The sequence below is a fragment of the Orcinus orca genome, chromosome 8 (assembly GCF_937001465.1).
Source record: "Orcinus orca chromosome 8, mOrcOrc1.1, whole genome shotgun sequence".
NCBI classification, from domain to species: Eukaryota; Metazoa; Chordata; class Mammalia; order Artiodactyla; family Delphinidae; genus Orcinus; species Orcinus orca.
In genome coordinates this window covers 49827476-49840469 of record NC_064566.1, presented here as the reverse complement: position 1 = coordinate 49840469, position 12994 = coordinate 49827476, and the positions used below count along the sequence as shown (strand labels likewise).

The window sequence follows — 12994 nt, the reverse complement described above, 5'->3', positions numbered from 1 at the left end:
AACCTTGGTTTCCCTTGCAGTTCGTCTCGTGTTCCTCACCAGGACTCTGGGCCGAATTCTAGGCTACACAGAGGGGATGGTCTGTGTGAAGAGGGGGAGGCCTGAGTCCACAGTGAGCCCCTCAGAGGGCTCAGGAAATACATCCAGCAAGCTGGTTTGCCCTGACCTCAGGGGTGCAGAAAACTTCTTTGGACTTGCACAAGACATCCTGCTTAGAACTCCCCAGGGGTTGAAAAGGATTGTGTTTTTCCTTCCTTGGCTTCTCTTGAAGCTGCTGGTCCTTGGGCCTTTTACCTCCTGGGAGCCAGGGGATGCACCAGCAAGGTATTTCCTGTCCTGTTCTTTATGACAAGTTAGCCCTTGATCACATAGCTTGACCTTCGTTGGGCTGCTCCGGGGTAACCCACCAGATGAGGTCTGAGTGCTTGCTGGAGTGTGCCTCCACACCTGTCAGAGGAGAACGCCCTCAGGGTTAGGATGTTCACTCTTTGGATGGGGCGGTCTCTCGGATGGTGGTGGTATCCCTTTTAGAAAGGCGTACAGAGCTTGGAATGCTTATGGCTACAGGCAGGCAGGCTGGCTGTTTGGGTAAGTAGTGGTAAATCTTGCTATTCAACGTGGGCACAGAGTTGGGAAAGCCATTTCCCTTATGAGTTGTCAGCCTGTGGGCCTTTGGAACCCACGGTAGAGAGGGGGTGGGTCTTAGGGCAGGAACCTTGGAGGTGAGAGTTTGTGTGGGCTTTGGGTCCTGAAATTCTGGGAATGGGAGCTAGCACCTGAAAGAATGAGGGTCCAGCGGAGGTGAGGGCCCATGGGCTGAGTGCAGTATAGTTCTACAGCTCTCTGAGACCAAAGATGACTTTGGTGTTATCTTGGGATAGGGCTGGTGTTTAGGAGGTCAGTTAAGTGGCTAAGAGGTGCTGGCACCCAAGTTGAGGGGGGGGCGGTAAGGAGAGCAGTGCTGCCACAACTCAGACCTCTGGCCTTTGGCCTATCACTTGGTGAACCCTTAAAACTGAAGCTTTTCCAGAACAGACCCCAGAGCTCAGCAACCTGACCCTCCAGTCCTGGTCCTTGCATCTGAGCAGGTGGTTTGCATTAGCTTCAGCCCTGGTACGAAACCAGGACTAGGTTTTAACTCTTTAAGACCCAGAGAGGGTACAGGCCAGGTGCCAGCGTATCTCTTGAGTGTCAAGTTCCTCGTCCTGATATATCTTCTCTGGAAACATAGAGGGGTTACTGTAAATGTGGGAATTGATCCTGATGTGAGGGAGTTATATTATGTCAGTTTTGAAAATGTAAAGAGGTTGCAAGGGCTTTAGTTTATAAGGCAGCTGCTTCTGTGTCTTGGTTCCTTCTTGAGCCCAGAGAAAAGAGAGGGTGCCTTCTCTTCTGGGGCACTTCTTTTCAAAGAAAGAGGTAGGTAGGAACTCTGAAGGTGTCCACAGAGGGCCTGCATTTTGAGATTTTGTTTGTTGATCGGGGGTGGTGGGGGTGAGGAGTTGCCTGTTTGAGTTAGGGGTGAATCTTAGCAGACCCTTCTGTGAAATGGTTCCAGGCTACAATTGCGGGGATCTGTTTTTCAGTCACCATCACCCAGTCTTCTGGGTGGGGCCTGCCTCAGATTTCAGGGGGAGGGTGTGGAGGATGGTGCTCTGGCTGGGATCCCTAGGTTCCAAGCCAAGGCCTGCTTAAAGTTGTAGTCCCCGTGCCGAGGACTAGCTGTGCCACTGGCTTCAGTCATTCATTACCTGGAGAAGAGTGAAGGGCTGGGCTGCCCTAAAAGCCCTGAAAGTGTCCTGTCTCTGAGAAAGGGCCCCTCTATGGGATTTGAGCTGATAAGGTCTTGCCTCATGTTGAGTATTGGATTCTGCCTGTTCCTGTGCCTGGGGAGCACAGAAGAAGGCATTTGGCCTTGACACCAGTTTTAGACAGGCTCCCCTGGGAGGATGTAAGGGTTGTATGTTTTGCCTCTGAGATAAAGGGGAGAGGTTCGTCGGGTCATTTTTAGCAACACAGCTGTGGAATCTCTCAGAGGGGGCAAGATCTACCTTCGGTTGCAAATAAAATTTGACTGCAGTTTTGGGCCTCACCAAAAGGATAGCAAGTCTAGAGGCAGCAGTGGGGATGACAGGGAGGTAATCTGGGCCTCATTTCCCTTGTTCCTGAGTTGCTCAGACCTTACCGCCCCCCCGCCCCCGTCCCGCAAAGAAGCCCCACTAGAGCATTTGGACATTTCTACCTTCACTCCAAGGGCCAAGCATGGTCCTTCTAACTTTAGGTCGGCCAACCACCAGAAAAGCCTTTTTGCAGTGCAGTAGTTGAGCCTTATCTGCCTTAATCCTACCTAGGGAGCAAGGCAGTCAGTGCCCACAGATGGGCCATGCTGGATGAAAATCATCCAAAACTGAGGAAAACATAGGCCCCTTAGCTTCTCTGCCGTCCTGAGAACTCCCTTAATCACTTCACTTGCTTTTGCCAAAGCCTAGGTGAATTGGCTCATTTCCAAGATTGTGATGTTTGTATGACAGGTGGAATCACGTTGGGTTTTGCAGGGTCAGGAAGCAATTAATTATAATTAGCATTTAGTTATATTTAGCATTTACTTATTTTCTTCTATTATTTCATGCTTCTCGTATGTTTTCTAAAATTAATTTATTTTTGGCTGCGTTGGGTCTTCGTTGCTGCCTGCGGGCTTTCTGTAGCTGCGGTGAGCAGGGGCGCTACTCTTCGTTGCGGTGCGTGGGCTTCTCATTGCAGTGGCTTCCCTTGTTGCAGAGCACGGGCTCGAGGCGCATGCGTGGGCTTCAGTAGTTGTGGCTCGTGGGCTGTAGAGTGCAGGCTCAGTAGTTGTGCACAGGCTTAGTTGCTCAGTGGCATGTGGGATCTTCCTAGACCAGGGCTCGAACCTGTGTCGCCTGCATTGGCAGGCAGATTCTTAACCACTGCGCCACCAGGGAAGTCCACTTCTTTTTTTTTTAATAAATGTATTTTATTTTATTTTGGCTGTGTTGGGTCTTTGTTGCTGCACGCAGGCTTTTCTGTGGTTGTGGCGAGCGGGGGCTACTCTTCGTTGTGGTGTGCAGGCTTCTCATTGTGGTGGCTTCTCTTGTTGGGAGCATGGGCTCTAGGCACGCAGGCTTCAGTAGTTGTGGCACATGGGCTCAGTAGTTGTGGCTCATGGGCTCTAGAGCGCAGGCTCAGTAGTTGTGGCGCATGGTCTTAGTTGTTCTGTGGCATGTGGGATCTTCCCAGACCAGAGCTTGAATCCGTGCCTCCTGCATTGGCAGGCGGATTCTTAAGCACTGCGCCACCAGGGAAGCCCCGGGAAGTCCGCTTCTCGTATGTTTACCTTTACTCCTCACCATGCTGTAAGCCCCTCAAAGCAGGGACCATGTCATTGTCTCCCATTTCCCACGAAGCTTCCAGCACAGGATGAACATATGTAAGGACTAAGAAAATAACCTTTTGGTTGGTTGATAAAGCAGAGTACACTTGCATAGGAAGGCCTCAAGAGATGATGGGTAGTGGCTTATCAGATTTACGTTTCTCTTTCCCCTATTATTTCCTCACTATTAGACAGTGAGCACCTTATGGACAAGAATGGTGTCTTTCTTATCCCCAGCACTTTGTATTCAGAAAGTACTTAGCAAATGTTGTTTCCACAGAACCCACACCTTGGAGATGCTGATATGTGGGGAGAGTTATAGGTGATGTGGCTCTTACCACTCTTGTTCCTCCTTCTACTGGAGTAGTGACAAACTTAGCACACCTGTGGCAGTAGTAGGCAGGTGGTGGGGCTGATTACTCCCAGGAAGATTTGTGGGAATTATGGGGGCCTGCTAAGCGGTGTTGAGGAGTATTTAGTCACCATGTCCGTGGTCTCTTGAGCCAGTTAGCAGGCAGATGGCTGATTCCCACTGGGAAGGGAAACTGGGGTAAGAATACCAGGACCCAGTACCTAATCTTTCATTAAATGTCCCATGGGATCTCCCCCAGAATTGGATTTGGCTTCATCCAGTCTCCCATTTGAAATATGTCTTTGACATTTTTGTGGGGGATATAAAAATCCAGAATTTGAAGTGGTTTCCCCCAAGGACTTGGTTATTGTTTATTAGGTAGACTTTGGGTACCTGCAGAAAGAGCCAGAAATCAACCTTTTAGCTTAAGAACAGTGATCATTTATTGAATACGTACTGTGTGCCAGGCACTGTGCTGTTTGCTTTATCTGCTTTATCTTGAAGCATCACATAACCCAGAGAGGTTTTTGCAGGTCCCATTTTGCAGATGAGGAAACTGAGACTAAAAGAAGTTATGCTACTTGTCCAAGGTCACAAGACCATGGTCACATGGAATCAACATTCACACCTAGGTGTGTCTGAAAAACCATGTTTGTTCCATGTTTTAAGGGCACCACCATCCCAAAGAGTAGGGTTGAAGTCTAGCTTTGAATGTTGTATTTTCTAAGGGACAGAGAGATTGTGTGTAGAGCTTGTGGACATTGAATTAAATGCAGGGTTCTTTATTGTCAGCTGTGACCCAGTAAGTTTTATAGTAATTTTGATGTGTACTCTGAGCTTTCTAAAAACTCCCATGGTCCCTTGGTAGATTAAGTGCCAAGTGAAGAGTGACTTATTTAAGTGTTCAGAGCTGGTAAGTGAAACCATTTCCCCCCTCTTCCTTCATCGTGGATATCTGATATAATTAACTGTACTGCCTCTTCTCTTGGGTTCCAGGTGCATCAGGGTGACTGTCTGGTTTCAGCAAGATGACGCTGCATGCCACCCGGGCAGCTGCACTCCTCTCTTGGGTGAGTGGTCTTCCTCTCCTTTGTATGCCAGACTTTTCCAGGAGGCTTGGGAGAGGTGAGAGAGGAGTTTTCTAGGAGTCAGGGCTATGTAGAGTCTTCTCCTCTCCAGACAAAGGAAATAAGTTTCCTTTTGCCTTTCCCCTTAGTTTTTAACTTTTATTATTCTCAGTGATGTTGCTGCTGACATGTGATCCACAACTTGTGTAGCTTAGAAAAGGCTTCTCTGAGGTATATTATTCCTTTTTGGTCATGGGAAGGGTGGCTGCAGAGCAGCATGGAAACCCATTTTTTGTGCATTTCCTTGTGCCTGTTTCTGAAAAAGCGTTGACACTGAATTTCAGTGGCATGTAGGGACTTTGGTCTCGAAAGGCCTTTAATCTCAGGGCAAGGTTCTCCTGGCTCTCCTTACCACGTTTCTGTGAGCTTCCATTGTCCTCTTGGTGCCTTCTTGATTACTTCACCAAAATTCTTCTGCTAGGTCTTTTCATATACTTCTGCCCAAGACAACGGCAAATGAAAAAATAATGCTGAGCGTTGGGAACTACAGAGAAACAGAAGAGGCCACGGGGTGTAACGATGACACGCATGGGCCTTAGAGTCAGACAGCCCAGCTGAGAATCATTGCTCTAGCCTGTGTGACCCAAGACAAGTTACTTAGTCTCTCAGCACCTCATTTTTAAAATGGAAAGAAAAAAAAGTTTTTTAATATATTCTAAAAATAAAATAATAATCATTATTGTGAGGATAATAAGGTAATGTCTGTAAAAAGCACTTAAATATTAAAATATTGCCTGGGCGACTTCCCTGGCAGTGCAGTGGTTAAGACTCTGCACTTCCACTGCCGGCAGCACGGGTTTGATCCCTGGTTGGGGAACTAAGATTCCACATGCTGCACAGAGCAGCCAAAAAATAAATAAATAAATAAATAAAATATTGCCTGGGCATGCTATTTGGTAAAGGGTATTTTAGTAGTCACCCTGACTATTGACCAATCAGGGCCAATTAAAGAGCCAACTTCAAGAAAGAATTACAGAATCCTTAAAGGAAATGAATTTTTAATTTCCAAGGAGGGTAGGGGTTTAATAAAACAGGGTCTTTAATCACTGTCAAATCTGTAGTCAGGAAGTATGTATTTAGCATACAAAATGTGCATCCTTAGTCTTCAGTTTCTGAAATAGATGCAAACTTTAGTTGTACAGTTTAAAATGGTTGTTTTATATTTATGTTTTATATTTACATTTCAGTGTTTTATGTCTGTATTAGAAACATTATCTCTTTTTCCCCAGGAGAAGGCTGGTTGGGTTGTGTCTCTGTGTCTAGTTCAGTAGATTAACTGAATATTAGGGGATCGTTTAGCCACGTTGTTTTAAGTTTATCAGTTTATTTATTTTGGTCCTAGGCTTGTTTTTATAGTGACTACTACCTTTACAGAGAAAAACAGACACAAGACTAGTTTTATTTAACAGCAGATACTTGTATACTTTTCTCAAAAATCACAATGAACATGCATTAATATATTAAAATATAGTTAGATATAATCTTTCAGTTTAAACAAAAGTTAGGCAGCTGCAGTGGGTTTTATGACACTGTAGCAACATGGAATAATGCTTGGTAGCCAGAAGAGTGGCATAGAACACACGCGTGTGACAATCACAACTGTGATTTTTTAAGAAAATGACTTAGGAAAAAAGACTAGAAAGAAATATATCAAAATGCTGAAAGTGGGCTTCCCTGGTGGCGCAGTGGTTGGGAGTCCACCTGCCGATGCAGGGGACACAGGTTCGTGCCCCGGTCCGGGAAGATCCCACATGGCGCGGAGCGGCTGGGCCCGTGAGCCATGGCCGCTGAGCCTGTGTGTCCAGAGCCTGTGCTCTGCAACAGGAGAGGCCACAATAGTGAGAGGCCCGCGTACCGCAAAAAAAAAAGGCTGAAAGTGCATGTATTAAAATACTAGTGAGTGGAGTTTTTCTGTTTTCCAAATTTTCAGTAATTTACTTTCTAATGTAAAAATAAATTTATATTTTATTTAACTTAAAGTATGGCTTGAAATTATTCTGTACCCAGCAATTTGATGAGTATATTGTTTTTTTGTGTTTTTTTGTTTTTTCTTTCGGTACGGGGGCCTCTCACTGTTGCGGCCTCTCCCATTGTGGAGCATGGGCTCCGGACGCGCAGGCTCAGCGGCCATGGCTCACGGGCCCAGCCGCTCCGCGGCATGTGGGATCCTCCCTGACCGGGGCATGAGCCCGTGACCCCTGCATCAGCAGGCGGACTCTCAACCACTGTGCCACCAGGGAAGCCCCTTGATGAGTATATTGTTATAGGGAATATAGGGAACTTTAAGATTCAACAACCTTTGGGACTTCCCTGGTGGCGAAGTTGTTAAGAATCTGCCTGCCAATGCAGGGGACACGGGTTTGAGCCCTGGTCCGGGAAGATCCCACGTGCTGCAGAGCAACTAAGCCCGTGCGCCACAACTCCAGAGCCTGCTCTCTAGAGCCCACGAGCTGCAGCTATTGAGCGTTCCTGCCCTAGAGCCCATGCCCCACAACAAGAGAAGCCACTGCAATGAATGGTCCACGCACCGCAATGAAGAGTATCCCCCACTCGCCACAGCTAGAGAAAGCCCACGTGCAGCAACGAAGACCCAACACAGCCAAAAACAAATAAATAAATTTACTAAAAAAAAAAAAAAGATTCAGGCACCTTAAATGACCCGGAAAGCCTTACAGGCACTTATTCAGTGAGCTTGGTCCTCTCTCACGTTTTATACCCTGACTAGAGATAAAGGAGCTTCTTCACTTCTTCAGCTTTTAAATGATTTATCATTTGAGAGCAAAATAATGCACAGGAAGAAAATACATTTTTATATCCATGAAAGAAACTATTGCTGGATTATTACTTAATTGGTATGAGATGAATCCAGATTCCTTAAGTGACTTTAAATCAGCTAACTGGTACGATTTTTTTCAATCTTGTTAGCGAACGAGCATTCACAGCCCTTGAATGTTTTACCTAGATTGCAGATATTAAAAGAAGATGGTTTTTGTATGCTTAAGTCATGCAGTCTCTTCATTTTCAGCAGGTGGAAAGGGACCTTGGCCTGGAATATTCAGTCTTCCTAGAAAATTTACACTGGCCTTTTCTAATTAGATTAAGCACCCCCCCCAAAGGTGGTATAAATTATTATCTTTAAGAGTCCAGTGAGAAGGTCGTATTTTATATTCTGCACTTAAATTTTTTTTTTTACTTTCAACCTATTTTTTAAAAAAAATTTTTAGTAAATTTATTTATTTTTGGCTGCGTTGGGTCTTCGTTGCTGCGTGCAGGCTTTCTCTAGTTGCAGCGAGCAGGGGCTACTCTTCTTTGCGGTGCACGGGCTCCTCATTGCGGTGGCTTCTCTTGTTGTGGTGCACGGGCTTCAGTAGTTGTGGCACGTGGGCTTAGTAGTTGTGGCTTGCGAGGTCTAGAGTGCAGGCTCAGTAGTTCTGGCTCCCAGGCTTAGTTGCTCCGCGGCATGTGGGATCTTCCTGGACCAGGGCTCGAACCCATGTCCCCTGCTTTGGCAGGCAGAGTCTTAACCACTGCGCCACCAGGCAAGTCCCTCAACCTATTTTAATTTAGATTTATCTAGAAGTTTTTCTAATATAAAATTATTTAATGGAAATAAGTACTATCATTTCTGTAGCTGAATCACTGATTTTTTTTTTTAATCCTCTTGATCCTCCAGTGCAGTCAGCTAATTTAACTGTTAAGAAGTAGAAGTGTTGCTGGATCTACTTCATAACCGTAATAGTGCTTTGCATTTAGTACTTTTATTTCGTAATGTGTTCTTGCATTCACAATCCCATTTGAACACACACTGGTCTTTTAAGGTAGATAAGTTTGACAAGTGAGAAAACAGTCACAGAAAGAAACAAAGTTGATAAACAAAGGTTCCTGGCAAGTTAGTGGAGGAGCTGGACTCAAAAATCCTTGTCTGGGAGCCCCCAGCCCAGTGCCTGTTGAAGAGCACATTTAAGTGGGAGGGACACATTAGGGGTAAGGGATTAACAGATACAGAACTACTACACATAAATAGATAAGCAACAAGGGTATACGGTATAGCACAGGGAATTATACCCATTATCTTGTAATAACCTATAATGGAGGATAATCTGCAAAAATACTGAATCACTATGAAACTAAGAGGTTATTGTAAATCAGCTATACTTCAATTAAAAAAATAAAGAGCACATTTATAAATAGAATCTACTCGTTTGTGCATAACCACTATGCTGAAGTTTTAAAAAATAACTTGTAAAGCAGGATAAGTCTCCCTTCTCCCTCAGTCTTGCATATGTGATTGATTGACTTAGCAGACCCTTCCTTCTTAATAAGGTACTACAAAGGTGAACTTCAGCTCGGGCTTCTGAACTTGGTACCTGTGGAATTTATGAGGTTTTCCTGTAGAAGTCCGCCATATATGCTTGTTGAATAACCTGTGTACCTGCTTCATTTGCATGTGACTGCTGGTGAACTTTCTAGTGGGAAAGACTGATTTAGATGAATGTCTGCCTGAAGGCAAGGAAAGGGAGAGGCCATTGGATATTGACAAGTTTTTCTTTGGGGTTCCTAGCTTTTCTTTCCCTTCCTCCCTTCTTCTTCTTATCTTGTTGGCTCATCATTTCTCCCTGCCTCAGCTGAAGTTTCATGTCTGGAAAGAATTTTAAAATGCATCAATCACAAGATTTTATATCTGTGTGGGAGTATATAAAATATATGTAGTATATAATGTAAATTTTGAGTAGACGCAAAATTCAAATTTGAAGAGCTATAACATTCTGTAAATTTTAGCTGTAAAAATTTGAGCTACGAAGGTTTATAATGTAACCATTCAAGAGATACAAAGCGCTAGAGTATAAAAAGCCTTTTTCCTACCTCAGCTCCCAACCATCAAGTTCCTCTCTTTCGAGGCAGTGGTGGTTCGATTTTCTTCTAGAAACTATCAGTATTCTTGTAGAACCATTTTATGCCTAATTATATTTAAAGCACACCCCAAGTGCTGGAACATTCTGGGAGAATTTAAGCTCTTATTTAGTTGAAGCCAAAGGAAGGACTGTGATGGCGGCATTCAGGTGGCTGTTAGTGGATGAGCTGGAAGTTAAAAGTCCTAGAATCACCTGTTCTCTCATTCCTTTAGTTACAACTATAGGCAGTTGGAACAAACAGAATTGTCAACACCTGGGGAAGGGAGTGGAACTCCGCCCCCCTCCCTCCCGGGGCTTCTGGCACTTATGACGGTTTCACCAGGCTCTTCCCTTTGCCTCGCAGGTGAACAGTCTGCACGTGGCTGACCCCGTGGAGGCCGTGCTGCAACTCCAGGACTGCAGCGTCTTCCTCAGGATCATTGACAGCATGTGAGTTTGTGCCACATCCCTCTCCAGCCTCTCAAGTGAAGCTGCATGCTGGGGTGGGGACTGCATTTGTTTCCTTGTTGACAGCTGTGACCAGAAAGCACCGCAGGACTGGGATGTCTAGGCCAGTGTGGGCCCCAGAGGCAAAACAGATGACCTCGTTCTCCAGTCATTGTGTGTCTTTATGAGAGAGGTTTCACTCTTTCGCAGAAGAGCCTCCAAGTCTCCGTGTTCTCACAATGTTCCGGGAACCTGCTCCGGGGCTCCGTCCTCTGTCTCAATGGGAGTCTTCTACAGCCCTCTTTTCGTGACTCATCCTTATCTCACAAGCCCTCTTTGCAACCTGTAGGCCCAGGAAGAAGAAACGGGAAGCTTTTAAACTTGAGGGAAGTAAGCAGCGCCTAAAAATCTCTAATTTGTTAGCACAGCACAGACATGCCCCTCTCTAACCCATTATAGCATTCCCGGGGTTTTCACCTGCCTCATTAACTTGCTTTGTGAGGTCGATTAGCATTAGATAAGCTGCTTGTCATGTAGCCAGGATTTTAGTTTAGGCCTTTAAATTTTATATCTGTGTCTTTAGCACATTTCCTTTGAACTTCACCATTATCTGGGAAATGAGTGGAGTGGGGCCTCCTCCTCATACCTTACCTTTCTGGAACCCAGCAAAGATGGGTCAAGCTGTAACCTACATTTATCTTTTTAAAGCTCATGTGGTTCACCCTTTTTCCTGTATCCTCAACTTTTAGCAATTATGAAGGGCAAAACTGACAAACTTCTTACTTCTTTGTGCTATGGGCAAAAGTAGGGGCCAGCCATGATATAAGGAATTGGGGGGACAGTGGAGAGGACCGACCCTCCCTGTCTAAAGGGAAGCACAATAGACGTGAGGTCTCTCAGACCAAGATCTGAAGTGTTGAGGTGTTTGTGTTTCACACACAGCAGGTAGGAACTGGTGTTGGGGATTCAGCATCTCTGTGAAGCAGGTTCATAGGCAGCAGCTCATTGACAGGGAAAGAAGGTAGAACTGAGCTTGTCAAAGGCAGGATCTGGGTCTGATTCATCTTCGGGTCCTCCATACCTAGCTTAGCACAGTGCAGTGATTAGGTTTTAATTAATGTTTGTTGGTGAAAATGAGTGAATGAAAATGTAGTTGATATTCTCTTATCAGCAAAGTCTAGTGGGGCTGAGTGCCCCCATGACAGATGGGTTTGCTAGAGTGTTTTTTTTTTTTTAATCTTTTGAGATTTACATTGATAATGGAGTGTCCAATATGATTTCTTAAAAGTCCCTGTGGGGGAAAAAAAAAAAAAAGTCCCTGTGGCTCTAACCATCCCACCTACCTTAGTGAAGAAGTCACTGTATTCTTATTTTGATACAGACACTACCATTTTCTTTCTTTTTTTTTTCCCTGCCGCACAGCGTAGCTTGCGGGTTCTTAGTTCCCTGACCAAGGATAGAATCCGGGCCCTGGCAGTGAAAGTGCCGAGTGCTAACCACTGGACCGCCAGGGAATGCCTGGACACTCCCGGTTTCTTTCCCGGTTACCCAGACAGGCCATTTCAACATCATCTTGAATTCCTCCTTCACCTGGGCACGGATTTCTAATTGGTCACCATCCTCTCAGTGTGTCCTTTAGAAGATTTCTCACGTCCCTTCCTCTGCCTCATTCTGGATACCAGGGCCTGGAGACTTCGTTCTTCTCTAAACTGTCCTTATTCCAGGGTGTTCCTGTACCTGTGATCTCAGGGCTCTCATTGTGATGCTCCACAGCTGATGGACCTCAGCGGCGCTTCCTTGCCAGGAGGTTGAAATATAAAATCTGCAGCTTGGTATTCAGAGCTTTCATCAGGGGCCCTCCCAGTCTTGTTTCCTACTCATTTCTACCTCCATACCCCACTCCTTTTTTTTTTTGATCCTGTAGAATCTCCTAAATTCTGACTTTTGTTAATTGTGTCTTTATGGTACTACTTAACTTGTTCTTCCCCTTGTTGCCTATAAACTGGTAATTAGATCTTAAACTTAATTGGCTTAAGATTTTTTTCAAGGATACTATATAGATGGAGTTGTGCACTACCTATAAATCATCATTTTGCCACTCCTAATGAAAATTATCATTTTGCAAACCCTAATGAAAGTAGTAGGTCTAGGCAACAACTAACATCAATGGCCAGTAAAACTGTTAGGCTGGCAATACCTAACCTACAATTTAACATCACTAAAGGAGAGGCAGCCAGGTATGATATGCCTTGTTGTAACACACAGTAGGGTGCAGCATGCTTTTTTTGGACTTAAGAATGGATCAAGGAGCTTTTGCTTTTGAGGAGATAAATTTCCTTGGCCTGATGACAAGAGCAGTAGATGTGTCCAGGGGTGAGGATGTATGTCCTTGGTGTAGCCATTGTAGGTTTATGACCCTGTGGGAAATTTTCATAAGGAGGGTCAAAAATTCAAGATGCCCATTTTCCAAGTTGTTTTCTAAGGTGCTGCCTGAGCTTTAGACTAGAAGAGACTTGTGGGGGGACGGGGGGGGCGGAGAGAGAGAGAATGTGTGTGTGTGTTGGATGGAGGGGCTGTTGAAATCCCAGGTTAACCCTGATTTCCATCTCAAATCCAGGATGATTCAGACCAACTTCCTTTGGGAAAACAGACGTTCTTGGTGAACGTGTTCTGGCTGATTCATTTGTGATGCTCCTACTGTTGCTAACTGAAATCAGACACCTAGTTCTCAGGGGAAGGCAGTGGAGGATGGCAGGGTTGGTGGCAGATAGAAGCTGTGGGAATCGAA

The 12994-nt window shown here is 45.1% G+C and overlaps 2 protein-coding genes across 12 annotated transcripts in view; one reads left to right on the top strand and one right to left on the bottom strand.

The window, feature by feature from the left end:
- The window catches only part of NUMA1 (nuclear mitotic apparatus protein 1), a 90960-nt gene that overhangs the window by 55059 nt on the left and 22907 nt on the right, over nt 1-12994 (top strand). For all 10 annotated transcript variants that reach the window (XM_049713866.1, XM_049713865.1, XM_049713868.1 and 7 more), the window contains exons 2-3: nt 4737-4810; nt 10124-10209. In XM_049713866.1, coding sequence (XP_049569823.1) covers nt 4769-4810; nt 10124-10209 — 128 coding nt within the window. In that variant the 5' untranslated portion in view covers nt 4737-4768. The remainder of the gene's footprint in view (nt 1-4736; nt 4811-10123; nt 10210-12994) is intronic.
- The window catches only part of IL18BP (interleukin 18 binding protein), a 33073-nt gene continuing 27574 nt past the window's right edge, over nt 7496-12994 (bottom strand). For both annotated transcript variants that reach the window (XR_004476791.2, XM_033405595.2), the window contains one exon: nt 7496-10549. Coding sequence is in view for 1 of the 2 variants with exons in the window: in XM_033405595.2 (XP_033261486.1) it covers nt 10530-10549 (20 nt within the window). In the remaining variant the exon portion in view is untranslated. The remainder of the gene's footprint in view (nt 10550-12994) is intronic.